The sequence below is a fragment of the Phyllostomus discolor genome, chromosome 4, assembly GCF_004126475.2.
Source record: "Phyllostomus discolor isolate MPI-MPIP mPhyDis1 chromosome 4, mPhyDis1.pri.v3, whole genome shotgun sequence".
NCBI lineage: Eukaryota > Metazoa > Chordata > Mammalia > Chiroptera > Phyllostomidae > Phyllostomus > Phyllostomus discolor.
The window spans coordinates 14824630-14846247 of record NC_040906.2 but is presented as its reverse complement, the minus strand read 5'-3'; the positions used below and the strand labels follow the sequence as shown (position 1 = coordinate 14846247).

Below are 21618 nucleotides of genomic sequence, written 5' to 3'. Positions count from 1 at the left end.
CTCCCATCATGTTCCTTCTGTTTACCACCAACACGTGGGATGGAAGGTCAGCCTGTACAGCTGACAAGGCTCTCGTGGAGTGAGCTTGCCGCCTCAGCTCCAGGTGATCTCCAGCTCCGCAGGGGCAGATACTCTGCCGGTATCTGAACTTGCCACCCTTAACCACCAACAGCAGACCGCACCGGGGGCTGCCGAGGGTTGGCCAGGGAGCAGTAGATGTAAAATATGTTTCTGGGATGATCTTTGACCTTTCAGAATTGGTTGGCGAGGAGGAAGATACTGGCGTGTTTCTCTGCCTCCCCCAGATTTGTCTTGCTCCTAGCCGCACTGGTGTTCGGTGAGGGAAGGAAGCCCGTCCTGTAAAGTTGTGGGTGGGGTGAAGGGAAGATGGTTTTCTTGTTGTTGGTTTTCCGTTTCTTTGGGGAGGGAGGGAAGAGCTCTGGGTGAGAGAGCGGCAGCAGGTGAGCAGACTCACAGTGATGGGGCCTTCAGGTCCCCGTCCTTGGGGCTTGACCAGTCCCAGCCCTGGCGCCAGAGTCGATCGCAGCGAGGACAACAGGAAAACCACTGAAAACACCCTGGGACTCTAGTGCTCTTCCCTCAGAGCCCCAGAGGATGACCAAAACAGGCCACCCAAGAGCGACCGAGGTGGAACCCCTGCTCCCCGGAGGACCGCTGCAGTAGCAGCGGCGGCGGCGGCGGCAGCAGCGCCTTTGCCCTCCTGGCTCTGCCCGGTTCCCAGCCGTTTCTCTCCCCGCAGGCTGACGGACTTCAAGGATGCAGCCGCTGCTGCTGGAGATGTGTGGCGCCGTACCTGAGCCGGGCCATGAGGTCATGCAGCTGTGATGTGGGCCCCTCATGGCCTCAGCAGGAACAGAGCACCTACAGTATTGGTCTCCGCCAGGGAAACAGCTTCAAGCAGAGTGGTCCCCCGGGCACAGTGCCTGCCCCGCCACCTGACAAACCCTCTGAGGGCGAGGTCTGGTCTCAGGCTCAGCGACAGGTTAAGCCAGTCTGGAAGCTGGAGAAGAAACACGTGGGGACCCTTTCAGCAGGGTTGAGCCCGCGCCTCTTGGGTGTCCGACCCCAGCCAGCATATTTCTTTTGCCCCAGCACTTCATGTAGCTCTGGGACCACAGCCGCCCTTACAGACCAGCACTGCAACTCCTGGTACCCGTCTGCTCTCTGGGTACCCGACTTGTTCAGCAATACCCTGCCGTACCGCCGCTCCAGCTGTAGGCACAGAACGTACCAGCATCTGGAGTCTTTCTGCTTACATTCAAGCCCATCAGAAAGAAGACCTTTTCTTCTCCCTCAAAAGCACCTCCCTGTCGGACTCACTGCCAATAAAGCCACTTCTTTCCCCGTCTCCGCCATGGCCCAGCCCATGGCATCCTGCCCCGCAGACCCATACCTCTCACTAGGAGCAGCGGGGGAAAACCCTTCAGGGAAGAGACTGGCCTCTGCCATCTCAGGGAAGATGCTATCTCCACTCTCCTCCCCCTCCTCCTCCTACAAGCCTGTGCTAAATAACAGCTCCTTCATGCGGCCAAATAGCACTAAAGTGCCTTTCTCACAGGCCACCGAGGGCCGAAAGCCAGTACCCTCACCCAAGATCCAGCTTGTCTCCTGGCATCACGCAGGGGGCACTGGAGACTGTGCTCTCCAGCCCACTGAGCACAAGGTACCCAAGAGCAATGGCATTGTCCTACGTGGTGCCCTTGCCCACAGCCCCCTGCCGACCCCTGGCTCCTTAGACACTCCCACCACCAGTGTTGCCTCCCCCCAGCACAACCAGGGTAACGTAGCCATGAGGATAAAGCCACGTCCCTGTGGCCTGGATGGCAACTCTGTCCCCCAGGTTCTGAGCAAGGAGGTTCAGTTCACTGAGGCTGTGAGGAAGTTCACTGCAAGTGGCTTTGAGAAGGTGAGGCCAGGCTACCAGTTTGAACAATCTGGCTCAGTGAACCCCAGCTTGCGGTGGGGTCTCCTCAACAGGAACAGTTGCTGGAAACCTCCTGTGGTAGGCCAGCAGCTCCCTCAGGAGGGTGCTGGAGCAGACAGGATCCTCCCTGGAGCCTCGGACACCTTGGAGTTGGACAGTACAGTCATTTGTACCAAGCGCATCAGCATTCACCTCCTTGCCTCGCACAACAGCGGGCTCGGCCGCAGCCCTGCCCATGGTTCCGTGATCGACTCCCCACCACCTGGAGAAGACAAAACACCAGATTTGCCTTGTCCCCCCAAGCCCTTTGGCTTAGCTGACGTGGCCACCCGCCTCTCTGCCATCCATCTGGGCCACTCTGAGAAGGAGGAGCCTAAAGAAGCCAGGGAGCTGGACTCGCCTGCTAAGGATACTGGGTAAGTTAGAGGAAGTGTTTTGTTCATTTAGATCAATAGAATGTATATACCAACATTTGCTGACACTGACCCGGTGTCTTGGAAGGTTAGTTTCACTTTTTAGCTGCCCAGAATTGTGGCTTTCACTTCAGGACAGAGGTCAGCAAACCACAGCCTTCGGGCCACGTCCCGCACATTGCCTGCTTCCGTAGAGCTTCGTTGGAATGCAGCCTGACCCGTCGAGCCACTGCTGTCTGCGGCAGCTCCCTGTGGCAGTGATAGCGCTGACTAGTTGTGACGGACTGAGTGGCCCCAAAGCTGAAAATATTTACTGTGTGGTCCTTCGGAGGAAGAGTTTGCTGACCCCTACTTTAGATGACAGCCAGGGAGAAATAAAAATTCCCAACCCCACAAGGTGGGGCCTGTGACTTTTCTACTTAATTCCAAACCAAATCAGGTGCTCAGTCGTTCCTGGTGTGACAGCCGTTTGAGAGGCGGGGCATGGGTGTATGCCCCTGGTCCTTCTCCTGCCCCCTCCTGCTGACTCGGGTCACCGAGGCCTGCCTTGCTCTGAGTCCCAGGACAGCAGCCTAGGGACTTCGAAGTCCGTTACCAGACATTTGTGGATGGTGTTTTGGACGTACAGTTTTGGACGTACATGCCCTGAGGGACTTCAAAGGAGATAAAAGACCTAGTGCCTCTCTGCAGAAGGGGGGCCGCGGGGTTGAGGAACCGTTGTGGCTGGGCCTCGGCTCCGAGGCAGAGAGAAGTGAAGTTTGAGACTCAGGCAGGAGGCAGCAGATTGGTGACTGGGGAAGGGACAAACACGGGGATGATGAAGCAGTGAGAATCTAGCTGTGACCTCTGTTATGGAGTTGGCTGGGCTGGGGGCATGATTCTTTCTTATAGCTCAGCTGCTGACCTCCAGCTAGACCAGGCTGAGGCTGAAGACCTAGAGGAAGAGCTGGTGGACAGTTTGGAAGACTGCTGTAGCCACGATGAGGATGAAGAGGAGGAGGGTGAGTGGGGGACCCTCGCACGTCCAGCTGGGAGTTGGTCACCGCCCACCAGGGAGGGGGGCTGACAGTTGCTACCATGTCTTTGACCCCCTTTACCTCCTGCGTTCTTCATCTGCCTTGGGCACCCAGGGGTGGTGGGTAGTGGCTTTTGAGGGACTTTGTTCTCTAGTCCTCCTGTCCCGCCAGTCTCGCCTTCTCCCCGCTGCCGTGGAGCTCGAGGAAGTCGGTGCGGGGCAGCAGGTGGTGCTTGTGGCTCTGCGAGAAGGCCGAGCCAGTGTGTCCCGGGAAGAACCGCCTGGGCCTGGACAGTTCCTGTCGCAGCCTCTCCCGTTCACGACTTCTCTGCTTCCCCCCAACCGCCAGCAGACTCGGAGCGCTCCTCCTTCAGTTCCGTCTCTTCCAGCGAGTCGGTAGCAGTGATCTCTCGGTGAGTGCTGGTGTGTAGATTGTTGGTAGGCGCTCGTTTTCTGTCTCCTTTAGGATTATAAAGAGGTTAATCACCTCAGTCATTAGTGGCCCTGTTGACCTTCACTCATTTTTACCAAATTTTTACATTCAGGACTTTAGTTTTTGTTTTTTTTTTTTTTTTTTTTTTTTTTATTTTTAGAGAGGAAAGGGGGGGGGATTAATGTGTGGTTGCTGGGGGCCATGGCCTGCAACCCAGGCATGTGCCCTGACTGGGAATCGAACCCGCGACGCCTGGTTCGCAGTCTGCACTCAATCCACTGAGCTACACCAGCCAGGGCCAGGACTTTAGTTTTTAACTAAGGAGCAATGGAAGGCACCAGAAACATATTTCGTCAGTTGGACTTAAGAACAGTACCATGTTTCTTAGGCTACGATTCAGTCTTTAGGCTCCAAGAAATTGTTCACGTAAAAAGCAAGTAATTTCAAGAAGTGGTTAGAAAATGAATAATTAATGAAGAAACATAATGTTTGAGGTAAATTGCTAGTTGGGCTGCCCACACGAGGATAATTGCCACCTTGCACTGTACACGTGTTCCACCGTCACAAGCAGTTCTGAGACACTTACCACCGACGGACTGGAGCCTTTCGAAATGCTCTTCTGCCGCCTTCCGGGGTTAGTTTTATATTGGGAAGTAAGACAGGCATTAGCCTTAATAATAACAGACTGAATTAAAAATTCTCCAGCTTTAATCCAGCTTTTTATTAACTGCCCTTGGTGGAGTCCAGGTAATACGGATCTGTCTCTAATTAGGGGACCAAAAAGCTGCTTTTTAATGTAGGTCCTTCTTTGGTGAAACAAGTAGCTGCAGGATGTTGCATCTAGTTGCGCTGGGGAGTTAGGGCAGAGGAAGAAGTGCAGGACTGCTAGGGCATGTCACTGGGCTGAAGACTTTTAGAGCTTGCTGAAGGATCACACACACTGCCTGCCCAGGAAGACAGTTAACATTCTTCAGCAGCATCTCCCTTGTTCCCCTCACCACTTCCAACCCTGTCTCTCTGTACGAGGCTCTGTCATCAATTATATTGTTTTGTTAAATATTAAAAAGACCCCCACCAAAGCATTGGGTTGGCCAAAAAGTCCATATGGTTTTTTCCATAAAATAAGGGACACGTTTTTCATTTTCCCAATAACTTTACTGATTTGGATATTTTGAGTTATGTCGGCTGTCTTGCACGTGGTAGAAGGTTGAATGGTGTCACCCGATGTCTCGGTGTGATCGCTGTCACCTTCAGCTGGTCTGCCCTACCGTAGAGTGTTGTCCAGCGAGAAACCTCCAGCGCGACCCCTCAGAAACCACTTTGGACACGTTTGATCAGTCACAGCACCTTCTCCATACGCTGCACAAATCTTTTGTGCTTTTTTGGAAAAAAAAAAATCTTTTGTTTTTTTGCAGTGTTTCAGTTGTGTTTTTTCCTTTCTTGAAATAGTAAAGCATAATATGCTGAACATGTTGCATGTATTCTTCCATCTTCAGTGTTAAAATGGTGACACAAAAATGCACCAATTTTGATGTTTTGGGTTATTTGTTTTAATATGTGCTGATATGACAGCTGTCAAAATACAACCTAACAAAATTGTTTCGAATGAAGTTAAAGACAGCTAAGCACCACTAGAGCTATGTTACAGAAAAAACCAAAAGAACTTTTTGGTCAGCCTAATACTAAACATTAAAGCTTTTTTTTTTCTTTTTAAAAATAACTTCTACTGAAAATGTAAAAGAAACTGTACGCACATACATACACATGTATACGTATGTGTATAATTGGTGAGTTTTGTTTTTTAATTTTATTTTATTATTTTTAAGATTTTATTTATTTATTTTTAGAGAGGGAAGGGAGGGAGAAAGAGAGAGAGAGAGAAACATCAATGTGTGGTTGCTGGGGATCATGGCCTGCAACCCAGGCATGTGCCCTGACTGGGAATTGAACCTGTGACACTTTGGTTTGTAGCCCGCGCTCAATCCACTGAGCTACACCAGCCAGCGCTTTTTTATTTTATTTTTAATAAAAAATTTCTATTCCAGCTTTCACGAAATTCAGCCACATGTATTGAGGCTTGCCTAGCACGCAAGCATCTAGACTCAGGTTGTCTCTCTCTGTGTCAGCTGGGCCTTAGGTGAAGCTAAGAGTAGAAGGAGCTTTTCATGCCCTGGTTAGTATGGACAAAGCAAGCTGCATCTCTGAGTATGACAGCAGCAGCAGCTCTACCAATCACAGAGCCCCAAGCCAGCAAGAAGGAGAGAGCAGTTGGGAAAGTGGAGAGACAGAATTGGCCTTTCTGTGAAGGTTGGTAGAAATCCTGTCATGGGTACCCTGCCTGTGGTGCATCATTTCTGTTACTTTAAGCCTAGTCCGTCCTTTCAGAAAGGCAAAGGTACTTCTGGTTGGATATATTGGATGTTGACTAAGCACCTCCACTCTCTATAAAAGATATTTAACATGTAATTGAATTAACTTGGAGTCCCACCTTTTTCATGCTTAAGGGTGATTTAGGTTTGAGTTTTCAGGCCACTTCAAATCAGCTGCATAGCCTCTTATTTAACCTCTCTGGTTTATAAGATGAAATTCACAAAAGGTGTTGGTTAATAATTTGTTGATTCATTAATTTAACTCCTGCAAAATGCACAGAACTTCTTATTTATTTGAGGCTTAAAACATTATTTATCTGAGGCTTTTCAGTTACGTGGAGGTTGAGGAGTTCCAGCCACTTTGCATTTTAAGGATGACTGAAATCAGAAAAGCTAAAATCTTATTTTTCCACATTATGAAAGATTTACTTTTTTACAATATTATAGAATATTTGGCAATTACAGAAAGGTCATTGAAAACATTGAGTCTTTTTCTCCAGCCAGTAGTAGTTTATTGCATTTCCAGTTCCATATTTATTTTTCTAAGAATCGTGTAACCTTAGAGACGGAGGTCATCAAGTCCAGCCTCTTTTTTCAGATGTCAAAGTCGAGGACAGGACATGTTAAGTATCTGTTGCGAGGTCATGGTTTGCAGCACTGCTAGACCAGAAGCCAAGTCTCTTGAGGACAAGTCCACTGCGCTTGAGAGGCAGCTAACAAAAATTTTCTGTCTTTTTATTATTAAACTTTGGACTTGAGACTATTGTGGATTAATATGCAGTTACAAGAAATAATTAGTAGAGATCCCAGAATTCTTTACGCAGTTTCCCCCCGTGGTAACATCTTGCAAAACTGTGGAACATTGAAGGACAACCAAGATACTAACATCAGTCGAGACGCAGTTCCATTCCTGCAGGAACCCCTGCCCGTGCGCCCGCAGCCACACCTCCTCCCTTCCCACTCCATCCCCTCTTAGCCCCTGGCAGCCACTGATTTGCCCCATTATTTTGTCATTTCAAGGATGTTACACAAATGGAATGATAGTCATATGTAACCCTTTAGACTTGGCTTTTTTTACTCAGCACATTGGTTGTTGCACGTGCCAGTGGTTCGTTCCTTTTCGTTGCTGAGCAGTATCCCGTGGTACGGACATACCACTGCTTGTTTGACCATTCACCTGTTGAAGGCTGTGTGGATCGTTTCAAGTTTCCGGGTATTACAAATGAACCATCGTGTGCATATTTTCGCATGAACATAAATAAGTCTTCGTCTCTCTAAGATAAATCCCCAGGAGCGCATGTTTACTTTTTTAAGAAACTGCCAAAATGTTTTCAGAGTGGAAATACCATTTTACATCCCTTTCTTTGCTTTTTATTTTCCAGTCGTGGTTGACAAACAGTGTTATCTGATTTTAATTGTCTTTGTTTTTAAATTAACTCATTCTCCTTGGTTTTCAGATCTTAAATCCTGATAGTAAGTTAAAAGCCTTTGAAGCAAAATATTTTGGAAATTAGGAAGAGTTGAATTAATTGAAATTATTTAATTGGGAATTAATATTTAACTCGACACAATAAAATTCATTAAAAATCTCTAAGGTTTAAAAGGCTAATGCTTTAAATATAATGCCTATTTCTGTTGTGCTGCAAAATATAAGGTAGAATGGCTTTTTATAACCCTAAGTAGTTTATAAATCTTTTTTAAAAAGATTTTATTTATTTTTAGACAGAAGGGAAGGGAGAGAGAAAATGAGGGATAGAAACATCAAAATGTGTGTTGCCTTCTGTGTGCCCCCCACTGGGGACCTGGCCCACAGCCCAGGCATGCGCCCTGACTGGGAATCAAACCGGCAACCCTTTGGTTCACAGACCAGCACTCAATCCACTGAGCCACACCAGCCAGGGCTATAAATCTTAAATAGAAATATTTGTGGATCACGTCAGCTCACTGTAGAGAGTAATACTTTTCTCTCTGTTTTCAGTGATGTTTGAAGAAATGGTCTGTGTCTGTGAGCTTGAACCTGACAGTTAGTACAGATGTTCACTGTTTTGAGACCCCTCGAGGTAGCCTTGGCCGAGCTATTGTTGAAATAACTGTAGGGACCCCATGGCCCCCTGCCTCAGATTCCTAGACCTGTTTTACCATACATACCGTTACATAAAAATCAGGTGTCAGATCATTTCCCAAGTGGAGAAGAGCCTTAATCAACCATGTTTATCTTCAGAGACACCTAAATATGAGTTAGAAGTATCACTATTTCTTTTCTTTCTGTTGCTTTTTTTTCCCTTTTTCTTTTTAAAAATCTGTATGCCTCATCTTAGATCTTTTCTGCCTTTTCTCTTTTTCAGTCCTCCATGTTAGTCTTTTTCTCTCCTCATTTATTTCTCTTTGGCTTAGTATAGCATACTACTAGTATCTACACTTGTATCGCCCTCTGCCAGTACCCACTCACACTCATTACCTGCCCTCAGAACCAGTCTTTTCAGGGGTTTCTCCAGCCTGTGGCTTGTAAAAGGGAATTTTGGAACTGTGTCACAGAATGAAGTATTGGAAAGCCTTGTCTTTAGGGGACATTTCACGGTGTGGCTGCATGTGAGTTAGCCCTAGCACCTCATTGATTAGTATTTGCTAAATAATTATCAAGCACTTGTGTTCGTGTTATACAAGCACAATTTAAAAGACAGCGCCCCCGTGGACATCATGTGTAATAGTGACAGTACTTCCGGGCCACGGCTTTCCCTTTCTGAACCCCGTGTCTGTTTCTCTCCTAGGGGCTGTGTGGAGGCTGTGACCAAACCTCTTTCTGATGAGAAAGTTGTCCGACCAGCCCTCACCTACAGTCTCTTTCCCAACGTGCCTCCTACCATCTATTTTGGCACCCGGGATGAGAAAGGTAAACCTGGCCGGGTGTGTAAGCCCAGAAGAGCCCCCGGAAGGATGCTAGTGAAGTTGGGAGCAGGTGGCAGCATGATGGGGAGGGGCCTTCCAGATGGCTGTCACGGTGCTCGGTTCCCCGCCTGGTTCACCGGACCAATGCAGAGACGTTTTTCTTATTTGTCCTTGAGCTGATCCTTCCCAGCCCCGTAATCTTGTGCTTCGTTCTTGCCCTCTCACCTTGTTTCTTACCCCTTTCAACCTCCCCTCCTTTCTGTGTTTCTCGCTCCTGTGCATCCCCCTCTCTTCCCCAAAGTGTACTTACTCCTTTGAGACTCTGATCGGGAGCCGTACTTAGTGATTCTCCTACCCAGCGAAGGTGAGCAACAGTGCCATCTTTTCCTTCATCTAACCACGACTCTTCTGCTCTTCTCCGCGCCCCCTGTCCCCAGTGGAGAAGCTTCCCTGGGAGCAGAGGAAGCTGCTCCGGTGGAAGATGAGCACAGTGACCCCCAACATTGTCAAGCAGACCATCGGACGGTCGCACTTCAAGACCAGCAAGAGTGAGTCACCTGCCTTCCTGGGAGCCTGTCCTCAGCCCCAGCAGATGGGCCCTGGGCAGGAACAGAGCCCTCGATACCTCCTGCTGTGTGGGGTCCTGCCCTGAAGTTGCCAGCCTCACAGGAGGACACAGCTCTGAACTCCCTCTGGACTAAAGCTTATTGCTCAAAATTGCAAGAAAGAGGGCCATTGTTCGACCCCTGACCCCAAGGCTTCAGTAGGACAGCTCCGTGGTACCTCTTAGAAAATAGGGTCTGGGAGCTATGCCCAGGCCCAGTGGTATTTCTGGGGCCTCTGGGCCTCTCCCCGTCCCAGGGGCTGACTCCCTGATGTGCCTTCTGTAGGAAATGACGACTGGCTGGGCTGCTGGGGTCACCACATGAAGTCTCCCAGTTTCCGATCCATTCTGGGGCACCAGAAGGTAGGGGCCCTTCCTGGGGCGCTCTTCTTCAGGGCTTTGCTCTAGACAGGAGGAGATTGGTATTGGGGAGGAGCTGGATGACACACAGAAAGTCAGGAGGGGTCACGGAGGGGACAGTGTACAGGACGGGGGCAGCGTGAGACCCTAGCAGTTCACACCCACTTAGCAGTCTGGCTGCAGTGACGTGGGCAGTCGCAGCCTCTTGGAGACACTTTATTCTCTAATGTGTCTTGAGATGCAGCATCCGTTTTCAGTTTATTATGTTTCTTCAGTAACTGCTGTGCTTTGCCTCCCTTCCTCCAAGCTGAATATCTGTAAAGAGGACCCTGGTCTCACGTTGGGACAAATGGCGGGTCCCTTTCCCCTATCCTCACTGAAGGCCGAGCGCTTTTCTGTCTTTGTCCTGTAGGCTGTCACGGGAAAAGACCTAACAGCTTTTTCTTTGCATGTAAGGTGGATATCGTGTCTGCCTTAAGCACTGTTAGGTGTCACAAACTATCAAGTAGAGGTCACTAAATTTTGTTGTTTTGTTTGTCTTTTGATCATCTTTTGGTGAGTGTTCAGCAGCTGAATACTCGAGGCCCCTGGCGCAGTGATAACAAGATGAAACAGGCACTGAGGAAGTTGCTGAGGGAGTTGGAATGGGATAGTGTGTCCCACCATCTCCCTTGGGGCCTTACCTGGGTCCTCTCCCTGCCCCTCTCACCCTGTGTCCCTCCTGTAGCTAAACCACTTCCCGGGCTCATTCCAAATCGGGAGAAAGGACCGGCTGTGGCGGAACCTGTCCCGCATGCAGAGCCGCTTTGGCAAGAAGGAGTTCAGTTTCTTCCCCCAGTCCTTCATCCTGCCCCAGGATGCCAAGCTCCTGCGCAAAGCCTGGGAGAGCAGCAGCCGCCAAAAGTGGATTGTGAAACCAGTGAGTGGGCCACAGTGGGGTAGTGGGCCGTTGTCTGAGAGTGAGAACAACAGAGTATAGGCCACGGGCAAATCTCACCTCCTTTGCGCTTGACTTCTAGCCAGCATCCGCTCGAGGCATTGGCATCCAGGTCATTCACAAGTGGAGTCAGCTCCCTAAGCGGAGGCCCCTTCTGGTACAGAGGTGCGTCCGTCTCCAGCTCAGATCCCACTCCCCGCTTTCTCATTTCCTCACGCCGGAGGTTCCCTTTTTACCGTGTTCTTCTGCCCTTTGCCCTCCCAGCCAAAGACCGTCCTCAGCCAGATGCTCTAAGTCTTCATCTCAGGGACTGTTGGCTGACTTTTGCCGTGGCTCGGGTACCCGCTGAGCCCTGTCTCGTCGGTCACGTTCCTGAAGCCAGCCTTTCCCTACGTAGGTATCTGCACAAACCCTACCTCATCAGTGGCAGCAAGTTTGATCTGCGCATCTATGTTTACGTCACCTCCTACGATCCTCTGCGGATTTACCTCTTTTCAGATGGGCTCGTCCGCTTTGCCAGTTGCAAGTATGTGGCAGTGGTGAGGTGTCACCCCAACAATGTTGGGGTTTGCTTTCCTGAGAGGAGGGGAAATCAGAGGACCCCCACAGAAAAATAACACTTGTCTTGGTAGTTTCTGTTAGCACAGAAGTTGGTGGGGTATATTTGGGAAAGCCTGGTCCTCCTTTTCTCCTCTATATCTCCTTTTACACAGAACACCTTGTTCCTAATACTTCTGGTCCTCAAACATACGGATTTTTTTTCCATACACCAAGCTAATCTCTGCAGTACCAGCTGGGTGTTCTGTAGTGTAGCTCAATTCTGACACCATCTTTCTGGATGTAGCATCAGATCCCATAGGTTAAAGGCTCAGCGTCCTGAGACTCCCCACTGCCCACTTCAGATGCCAGTCATGAGTCCAGGTTGCCACATGTGCTTCTGACCCAGTGGCCGTAAACCACAGGTTTCCATGATCCCCTCCCAGGGTTCTGTTAGCTTGGTAGAGTGGCTCACAAAACTCAGGGAAATAGTTGATTTATGCTTACTGGGTTATTCTAAAACAATATAAATAGGATACAGATGAACATCCAGATGGAAGAGATGTACCGGGCAAGGCACATGGGAAGGGGTGCAGAGCTTTCGCGCTGTCTCTGGGTGCACCGTTCTCCCACCACCTCCCTGTGTCACTTACCTGGACATTCTCCGAACCCCGGGCTTCTGGGGTGTATGGAGGCTTTATCACAAGGCCTTGCTGGCTCACGCACTCCATCTCCAGCCCATCCCCCTTCTCAAGAGAATGGGGTGCCAGGCTGAAAATTCCAAGCTTCTGATCATGACTTGGCCTTTCTGGTGACCAACTCTCATCCAAGATCTCCTCATAGGAATAAAATACTTTATTATCCAGCATACCACAAGGATTTTGGGAGCCCCTTGTCAAGAACCAGGGCCGAAGGCCAAATATTAGAACAAGAGGTATTCCTAGTGCTCTTAACACTTAGGATTTTATAAGGGTTTTAGGAACTCTGTCAGGAATTGCGGGCAAAGACTGATATATATATATATATATATATATATATATATATATATACATTTCTTATCATAAATCTAATAGCTCATGAGGAATGAGAAATAAGGAGGTCTTCTACTTCTTGAATCTCGAGGAGGGCCTTCTCAGGGGACTGAGTGGATAAAGGAGAGGAGTTTAGCTGTGGTATTCTAGAAACCTTCCCAACAGACATACTCTGAGGCTCTTGTGTGTCTGAAAGGATCTGCCCACTCGGCCTTCCCCTCCTGAGGATCTGGGGAGATGTTTGGACCATTGTCTGACTGCCGTCTCACCTTCTCACCTTCTTACCTCTGCCTTTCTCCTCCTCACCTGCAGGTACTCGCCTTCCATGAAGAGCCTCGGCAACAAGTTCATGCACCTGACCAACTACAGCGTCAATAAGAAGAACACTGAGTACCAGGCTAATGCGGACGAAACAGCCTGCCAGGGTCACAAATGGTACCCAGACAGTGTCCCGTGAAGCAGGGACCTAGAGGAGCACAGGGTTCCGGGGTTGCAGGAGGTTCAGGGAGGTGGCGAATGGAAGATTAATGTAAGACCGAAAGATGATATAAACACTTGGCAATTCTGGTTGGTCTGTTTGTATCCGAGCTCATCTCTCTTTATTTAAAACATTATAAGAAGAGAAGAAAATATTTTTGTGCTCTTATTTTTTTTCTTTCTCTTCATCACTCAGTCCGTAGACTGTAACCCCAAATACTCCCACCGCCTCTCCCACGTTGCAGGGCACTGAAGGCTTTATGGAACTACCTGAGCCAGAAGGGAGTCAACAGCGATGCCATCTGGGAGAAGATAAAGGATGTCGTTGTCAAAACCATCATCTCGTGAGTCATACTGCCACCTGGTGTGGGGCCTGCCGCTGAATGCCCTCTTTTCTCGTGGGTCCCGCACTGCTGTGCTCCAGGCCTCTGACCATGCTGTGCTTCGGTTTCTGAGAGTAGGGGGGAGTGGACGGAACTAAATGCTGCTCTTCTCCTGAAACCCATCCCTATCAGCTGGCCCCAGATCAGAGGCCTCTCGTAAGAGCTGCTTTTTTCTGGCTTGCTGCTGCTCTCCCAGCTTTGGGCCACCCCACTGGCAGGGCAGCTCTGGGTAAGGCCTTCCCCCTGCCCGTGGCCAGGTCTGAACCCTACGTGACCAGCCTGCTGAAGATGTATGTGCGGCGGCCCTACAGCTGCCACGAGCTCTTTGGTTTCGACATCATGCTGGATGAGAACCTTAAGCCTTGGGTCCTGGAGGTCAACATTTCCCCGAGGTAGGTGGCGTGCTCAGGGCACTCACAGCAGGACCCTTTCTTCAGCCTCCTGATCCTGTTTCCTCTCAGTCTTGCTGACTTTGGGAGGACCTTTCCTTCATTAGGATTTCTGTTTTCCCTTCAACACCTGTTTGTTTGCTCATTTGCCCCTTCTGTGCCATTATCTCAGGGGTTTTTGAGGGTGGAGAGAGGTGGTTTTAAATTGTTCTTTTGGCCCCGGCTGGTGTGGCTCAGTTGATCAGATGTCTTTGTGTACACCCAGCGTTTCCCAGTCAGGGCACATACCTAGATCGCAGCTTCAGTCCCAGGTTAAGGCACGCATGGGAGGCAACCAATGGATGTTTCTCTTACTCTCTCTCTCTCTCTCTCCCTTCTGCTCTCTCTAAAATCAATAGACATTAAAAAACTTTTTAAATTGTGTTTTGAACTTGCCGTCCCCACTTGCTTTCCCCTAGTGAATGAAGGTCATGGGCAGGAACCACCCTGAGCGAGGTTATTTACTGTTTGTGGGGCGAGAAGACCCCGTGGTGGTGCTCATGAGTTCGCATGTCAGAGCCCGCTGAGCCCAGGGAAGCCAGGGAGGAAGTGGGGCTAGCACTGACTTGGACGTGTGACTGGAACCGCTTTGGAGTGTATTTTTAGCACTCTTTGCATCCTTTCCTCGAAGCCTCCACTCCAACTCTCCGTTGGACATCAGCATCAAAGGCCAGATGATCCGTGACCTTCTGAACCTGGCAGGCTTTGTCCTGCCCAGCACGGAGGATACTTCCAGCTCCAGCAGCTCCAGCAGCTCCACCACCAGGTCAGCCTCCTTGCTTGTCTGTGGCTCGGCTGGCAGCGTGAGCAGCCCCACAGTGACTATGGGAAGGCGTGGTGCCAGGCGCTCCCACCTGCTTGGTCTCCTTTGCTGCCTGCCCTGCCCCTGTAGGTGCATAGTCTGCCCACACACCTCCGCCACCCCTGAGCCCCTAAAAGCGTGTTTGGTTGCACTGCTTACCTGCTCGGGAATCTACGGGGCCTGGGGGCTCAGCTGTCAGCTCCTCTCATGGATTTTCCAGGCCCCAACCTCGTTTTCCCAGGCACCCCTCCCTTCACCTCTCTTCTGGTCCCCATGCCCTGATAAACCAGGTCCCCCAGAGAACCTCAAGGTTGGACAGACCCGAAAGATCCGTGAATCCAGTCTCCTCTCTGACACGTTTGTTGCCTCTCATTGTTTCCTCATAGCGTCCCCTCCTTGGCTCATGGAATTTCTTCGCAGTGAAATTCCCCGCAGCCAGACCTCCCTGTTTTGACTCCGCCCACCCATCAAAGCCTAATTCAGGGCAACATCCTCAGGAAGCCAGCCCAGTGGGTTCTCTCCTCCATACCCCAAACCACGTGGAACCACTCTTGAGGGAAGGGAGCCGATATTTAGCCGGCACTGCTGTGTGTAAGGAAAACCTGAAACTTAGCCCCACGACAGCCCCATGAGGCTGACACTGGCATCCTCAGTTTACAGAGGAGGAAGCCGAACACCACTGGGAATAAGTAGCCCATCTAAGGTTATTCAGCTACCGAGGGGTAGAGCTGGAATTCAATTCTGAAGTTTGCCGGTTGCAAAACTTGTTTCCCCACCGTACCTTAGGCTCATGTTCAGCTCTGCACTATAGCCGCTCAGCACTCAACGCCTGCCATCCCGTGATCCCCCTGGAGGCTGTGTTTGTGTCTCTCTCGGTAGTAACTGCAGTGCTGTGGATGAGGAAACCGAGGTGCAGGGAGGTCAGGTGATTTTTCCAGGACTGCATAGCCATAGCGTTGAGCTGGCTAGTTAGTAAGTGTTCACTAAATGAAACTAAACTGAAGTATACAGCAGTCATTCCAGGGTTTCTTTTTTTCTTAAACCGTTGAAATACAACCTAAAGAGGGCACTTTGTACTTCTTAAGTTCTTCCATGGCACTTGCTTTGGCTCTCAGAGAGGCTGCTCGAGTGGAGTATATTGCAGTCCGATCTTTTCAAATAACATCTGTCCATATTTCTTTGTCTTTTCTTGAGAAGGCTGTCTCTCTGGGATGGACACGCTTTGCACATGTCCTCGGTTTGTGAAGCTGCTGATCTTACCCTTTCCCCCTTCCTGCCCGCCCCCCTCCCCAGCCTGCCCAGCTGCCCCAGGGAAAAGTGTCAGATGGCCCCGGAGCAGCTCACTGCACAGAAGTTGAAGAAAGCCTATTACCTGACCCAGAAAATTCCTGATCAGGTAGGAGATCACCTCCCCAGTGCTGGCCAGAAGCTTCCCTGTGCAAGCATTTGGAACCCCAGGGCAACCATTTCTTCTTCTGCCTAGAGCAGAGTTTTCTAACTCAGCTCCACAACGCCCTTGGCATGCAGGGACACACTGGCATGCATGTCATTCCAGGAGAGAGATGGTGGCCTCTGTCACGTGTTCAAAAACCACCACTCTTGGCAAAATGCTCTGCTAGCCCACCCTTGTCCTCAGAGCCGTGGACCCTTGGGGCTTCTTTCCCTGAGGGGCCGCGAGCCCCTGGAAGCCTTGGCTCTGAGCAGGTGAGGGAGATTGGCGGAAGAGTGGCAGGCACAGGCTGTTGCCACATCTGCGTTGCTGGATTCTGGTCTCGATCCCATCCCACAGCTCACTTCACCTCGGTGCCCCGGTGGCTCCCCTCACCCTGACCCGGGGTATCTTCTTCCCCCGCTAGGCTCAGCAGACTTGGGAACAGATGAGGTCCCGAGCTGACCCATCAGGCTGCCTTGGTGGTCCGCTGAGAATCCTGGGCCCCTGTGACCCTAGCTGTCCTCCCTGTCCCCTAGCTTCTTGATTCTCTGCCTCTGGCTTATGTGCCCTTTTCATCCCTATTCCTTGGGCTGTAGGACTTTTACTCATCTGTGCTGGATGTCCTGACGCCAGATGATGTTCAGATTCTGGTCCAGATGGAGGATGAGTTTTCTCGCCGCGGTCAATTTGAACGAATCTTTCCTTCCCGAATATCTTCTCGCTATCTCCGCTTTTTTGAGCAGCCACGATACTTCAACATTCTCACCACCCAGTGGGAACAGAAGTACCATGGCAACAAGCTCAAAGGTGATGTGTCCTCCCTGCCCGCAGGCAGCCATGTTTAGTGCGAGATTAAGTCCCCTAGAGAAGAAGTGGGCCTTCCTGGCAAGGAGAATTGGCCAGTTGATTCCACCCCCTTAAGTCCCACCCCTGCTCGTCTTGTCTTAGGAGTAGACCTGCTTCGGAGTTGGTGCTACAAAGGGTTCCACACCGGAACCACCTCTGAGTCTGTGCCACTGGTGAGTGATGCCGCCGGGAGGGAGGGGTCCGCTCCATCCAGGCTCCTCCCCGCTCTGCCCGAGGAGCGCGGCCTGGGCTGGGCGGGCGTCCAGATGCTCTTACTCTCCCTGAGGCCCTTCCTTGTCCAAGGGACAGTTGGCGCTAGGATTCCCTGGGTACCTTTATTCCAGTGGCCAAAAAGTGCTTTGTGGCCTCAACTTTTTGTCTGAATAGGGAGAAAACCAAGACTTTCTCCCGTAGGGTCCCAGACCTGCAGGGCAGGGGGGTGCGGGGGGAGAGCCCCATGGCCATCGCTCAGAGGCAGAGCTGGGAGAGAGCGCCCAGACCCCAGGCAGCTCAGCCTCGTCGTTCCCTTTGCTCTTAGTGGTCTTTACCGACCTCTCCTGTGACTGTCCCAAAGGGGGACGTGACGCTCAGCGCTTCACCCAAGCCAGAGACGGGCGTGCTGGGGTGAGTGCCGCCTGGGCCAGGGGAGGGTGTTGGGCGTGAGTTCAGAGCCTTTTCAAAAACATTTAATTACAGTTGGTGTACGGTATTATATCAGTGGTGTCAGTTTGGGGAGTCTTGTTCCGTTCTCTCTTCCCGGATTATGAGGTCTCCCTGGTGGCTCTTGGGGTGCCCGGGAAGCTTCGCTGAGCACAGAGTCATCTGCAGAAGCGGCCACTCGCGGCCACACTCCCTGCTGCGGGAACCTTTCGCCCTCCTGTCCTCACGCACATTCACGCCTACACTTACGCTCGCAAGCCTTCAGATAATAAAGTATATTTTACGATTATTTATACCTGCATGTAACTGTGGTCCGTAACACCATAATGTCATGAATGCCTGGTCCAGACTGAAGGTAGATCACAACTTGGAGTCGCAGCCATGTCTTCGTCCCCGTTCCCCCCAGAAAACACAGCTCCTCTGAGGGAATCGTACCGCTCTCTGAAGATGGGGCCACACCCGAGCCCAGGAAGACCCATGCTTTTTCCTCTTTCCCCAGGAAACCTCCTTCCTCGAAAGACAGCGAGGACACCAGCAACGAGCCCAGCCTTTCCACGCAGGTGCTCCCTGTAAACAAGTCCTCTGGGAAGACGTCGAGGTTCTCGGCTTCCCCCATGTCCCAGTCCACCGGTGACTCCCTCCTGGCTGCTGTGAGCCCGTGACCGGCCCCTCTCCCTAGCCCCCGCCCAGGAGCACCAGCGTTAGCTACCTCGCGGGAACTGGCCTGCCGGCCAGCCCGAACCCCCACACCCTCCGCCTCGCCCCCCTTCAGAGTATTTTTTGAAATGGATGAATTACAGGGATTGGTGTCTGGAGGGCTGGCAGCGGGGCGGGGGTGGGGAGGTGGTGAGGAAGGTCCACTGGCCGGTACGTCGCATCTCAGCAGAGAAGCCCATGGTGGCCACTCAGCCTTATAAAGCGGGTTTGGTTTCTGCCTTCGGAGAGCCGCGTGTGGTTTGTCGTAGGCCTCAGCGCGCTGATCGAGTTAGAGCGAAGGGGGGAAACAGGCCCGAAGTCCTTGGTAACTGAGGAGGTTCCCCTGCGGGTTCACCTTTCCTGACTAGTCGCCCTCACTGCTTTCCTCACCCTCTGCCCTGGGGAGCCACTTTCAGAGACCTCCAGCCTTCCGCCGCGCACAGGGAGCCGCCAGGACGTGATGACACCGTTGCCTGTTAGGCTAGTCCTGGGAGCCCCCCCACCGCCAGACCATCGGTGTTTTCACAGATCCGCCCGCCAGCAGCCCTGGGTCTCCCTGTTCTGACTTCGCGTCACTGCTTGGGCAGCCTCCTAGACTTCTCAGGCGTGCGCGTGGCCTCTGCAACCCTTGCTTCTCGGAGGGAAGAGGCTCCGTGCACTTCGTGCATTTCCTACAGCCCCAGTGAAGGAGCCTCAATAAAGCCAGTTGGTTGCCCGTGTCCATATGTGAAAGGACACAGCCCTGTGGGAGGGTGGAGGGGACCGCGATTTCCCCACAGCACCCAGGAAGGCTCCCGTCCTGTGTACTCCCTTCGCCGCCTCTGACTGGGGGGTCCGGCTCACAGGTCACGTGGACAGGCAGAGGCTGCTGCTGTGGCAGATGGGTTTCGGGAGCAGTCACCGTCGTAGGATGGGTTTCCAGTCGGACTGCTGGCTAACCTCCTGTACTCGTACCTGAATCTGCCTTCCCCCAAGACTCAGTACAACGGTGACTATTCAGTACCTTTGACTGAGTGGACTGTCCAGACAGGTCCCCAAGGACACAAGCACCTGAGCCAGAAGGTCTACTGCTCTCACCCCTGGGGCAGGATGGAGCCCAGGGGATATGAGGTGGGAGAGTTTGGATCAGAAAGGTGGTTTTTTCTCGAGCTGCACTGCTCCTTAATTTGGCACTTCCTGGTTGCTGCGTGCCCCCTGCCCAGCCCCGTGCTCCCTTTACTTCATTTTTCTAGCTGCAGGGCCAGCAGGAAGCCAGCTGGCCCCTGTCTGTGACATCCAGGTTCTCCCTGTTGCACATCAGGCAGAGGCTCACGGTCCCACCCTGGGCTCTGCCTTCGTTCTCTCAGCCCTGGAAGGGTGGAGGCCGCCCTGTTCGTGGCCCCTGGAGTTCTGTGGCGAGCTGGGATGGAGCCGTGGGAAAGTCTCATCTAAGAGGCCTGGCTAGGTAAAGCCACACAAGTCGGTGGCTGTGCTGGCCGGTGTGAAGGCCGTGTGGACAGTTGGGGAGGAGGCTCAGTGGCAGAGTGCTGGGGCAGCTCCCGCTGCTCAGTAGTAAGGACTTCAAGTTCAGGCCTAGGAGAAGTCGTCGACACCAACTCCTCCTGTCCTGCCTCGGTGCAGAAATGTCCCAGCGAACCTTGTGTCAAGGACGGTAAGCAGCCTTCCTAAGAAAACAAGCCACCTGCTTAAGCAGTTGTGTGTCCTGTCCTCTGGCCTAGGGCTTAGGTGTAGACACCTGCCTGAGCTGGTGTAGCCCTTGGGAACCAGCTTCCTCCACTCTGCGGCCTGCCTTCCGAGGATCCCCGCAGCACAGCCAGGCCGTCGCCATGTGGGCGGCTGGAGAGGGCACCGGCGTTTCAGCAGAATGGGAGTGCAGGCGGGGCGGGCAGGACTGACGAAACCCAGTGACTGATGGAAATGGAGTGTCCTTGGTGTCAGATGTGTTTATACATACACTGTTTTTAATTTTCACCACATTTGAGTATCTGATAGATGCGTTTTACTGGGTGGGAAGAGGAATGAGGCTTACGTATCCTATTTCCCTTTCACCCTCGACAGAAAATTAAATCTTATTAAGCTTTCTGCATACTTACCTAGCAACACCTCCCCACAGGATAAGGTACTCAGCTAAATAAGGAATTTTAGAGGAGTAATGAGTTTTCTTTGAAAGTTTAAATTTGGGGTGATAGTAGAGTAAATGTCAGAGTATGTTGGTGGTTTTCCTAAGTTGGTAACTTACCCAGTCTCTGTTTGGAGAAAGGGGCATGCAGTACGGAGTATTTCCGGAGTGCTGGAGTAAGGGTTTGGGGTAGCAGGCAAGGCGAGTGGTCACTATTGCTGCGTACTTTAGATTGACTCAGTGTGGGTAAAAAACCCAGCGACTTCAAGTGAACAGCAGTGAGGAGGGGTCATTGTGCCAGGAAATGAGCATGACTGACCTGGGTTCAAATCTCAGTTCTGTTGTGTGACCTGGGCTGCTGTTTAACTTTTTGTTTTTTTTTAAAAGTAATATGAATATAATACCTACACTGCAGGATTATGAATATTAAGTAAAACATAGTAAAAGCACTTGGGACTTAGAGGGTACTTACTTCATGGTTACTCTTTCCTTCATGTGCTCTCCAAAACCTGCTTTGGGCAGGAAGAGGCAGGCAGGAAATGTAGAACCCCTTCCACGAAGGAAGCAGCTGTGGAGAAGCCGTTGAGGCAGAGAAGTTCCAGAACAGCGTTCAGACGCCTGCCCATCACCCCCACCTTCACCCCAGTGCACACAGAAACACTATCACTCATTCTGTTTCTCTCTGTGTTGGGGATTGATTTCTTCGGTTAAATATTTCACAGAATGCAAACTCCCTGGAGTGAGGGGGCATATTAAGCATTAGAAGTGTGTGAATTGAATGAAATTATTGTCTTACCCAAGAGAAGCTTTGATTTTAAAAAAAAAGGAGAACAGTGGGTGCCCAGTGACTGGAAAAGGGAGGAGCATGGTAAAGAAAACAGAAGAGACCCTGAACTCCAGCTGGAGCCAAAGAACAGACGCACCGACCCAACAGCTCTGCCAAGGGACAGTTGTCATTGCAGGTTCATTGTCATGGTTTCAAGCTGCTTAGTCACCCTAGCCAAAGGACGCACCTGATTGCCTCCTGGGGCCGTCGAACACTGGGCCAGTGAAGGAGGCTGACAGTTCGGGTACACAGTTCATTCCACTTCCCACGTCAGTGGAATTAGTCACCCAGAGCAGCTGGAAGACCTCCCCTGCTGGCTTCCTCTGGGTTTGTCCTTGAGGACTAAGCTCTGCTGTCCACTGTTCGAATGCCCTAACTGCTTTGAGGCTTAGCAGCATTGATGGTTTTCAGTTATGTGG

The 21618-nt window shown here is 51.2% G+C and overlaps 1 protein-coding gene across 1 annotated transcript; it reads left to right on the top strand.

Annotated features, from left to right (window-relative positions):
• The first annotated feature begins 411 nt into the window (after positions 1 to 411).
• TTLL4 (tubulin tyrosine ligase like 4) lies at positions 412 to 21188 on the top strand. The gene is given in 19 exon segments (XM_036022841.1): positions 412 to 882; positions 884 to 2361; positions 3250 to 3359; positions 3723 to 3786; positions 8944 to 9065; positions 9499 to 9609; positions 9952 to 10028; positions 10753 to 10944; positions 11045 to 11127; positions 11360 to 11488; positions 12843 to 12965; positions 13253 to 13351; positions 13648 to 13782; positions 14450 to 14584; positions 15914 to 16016; positions 16649 to 16859; positions 17001 to 17071; positions 17437 to 17522; positions 18058 to 21188. Coding segments are annotated over 19 exon segments (3516 nt in total). The 5' UTR covers positions 412 to 858; the 3' UTR covers positions 18221 to 21188.
• Positions 21189 to 21618: the final 430 nt, after the last annotated feature.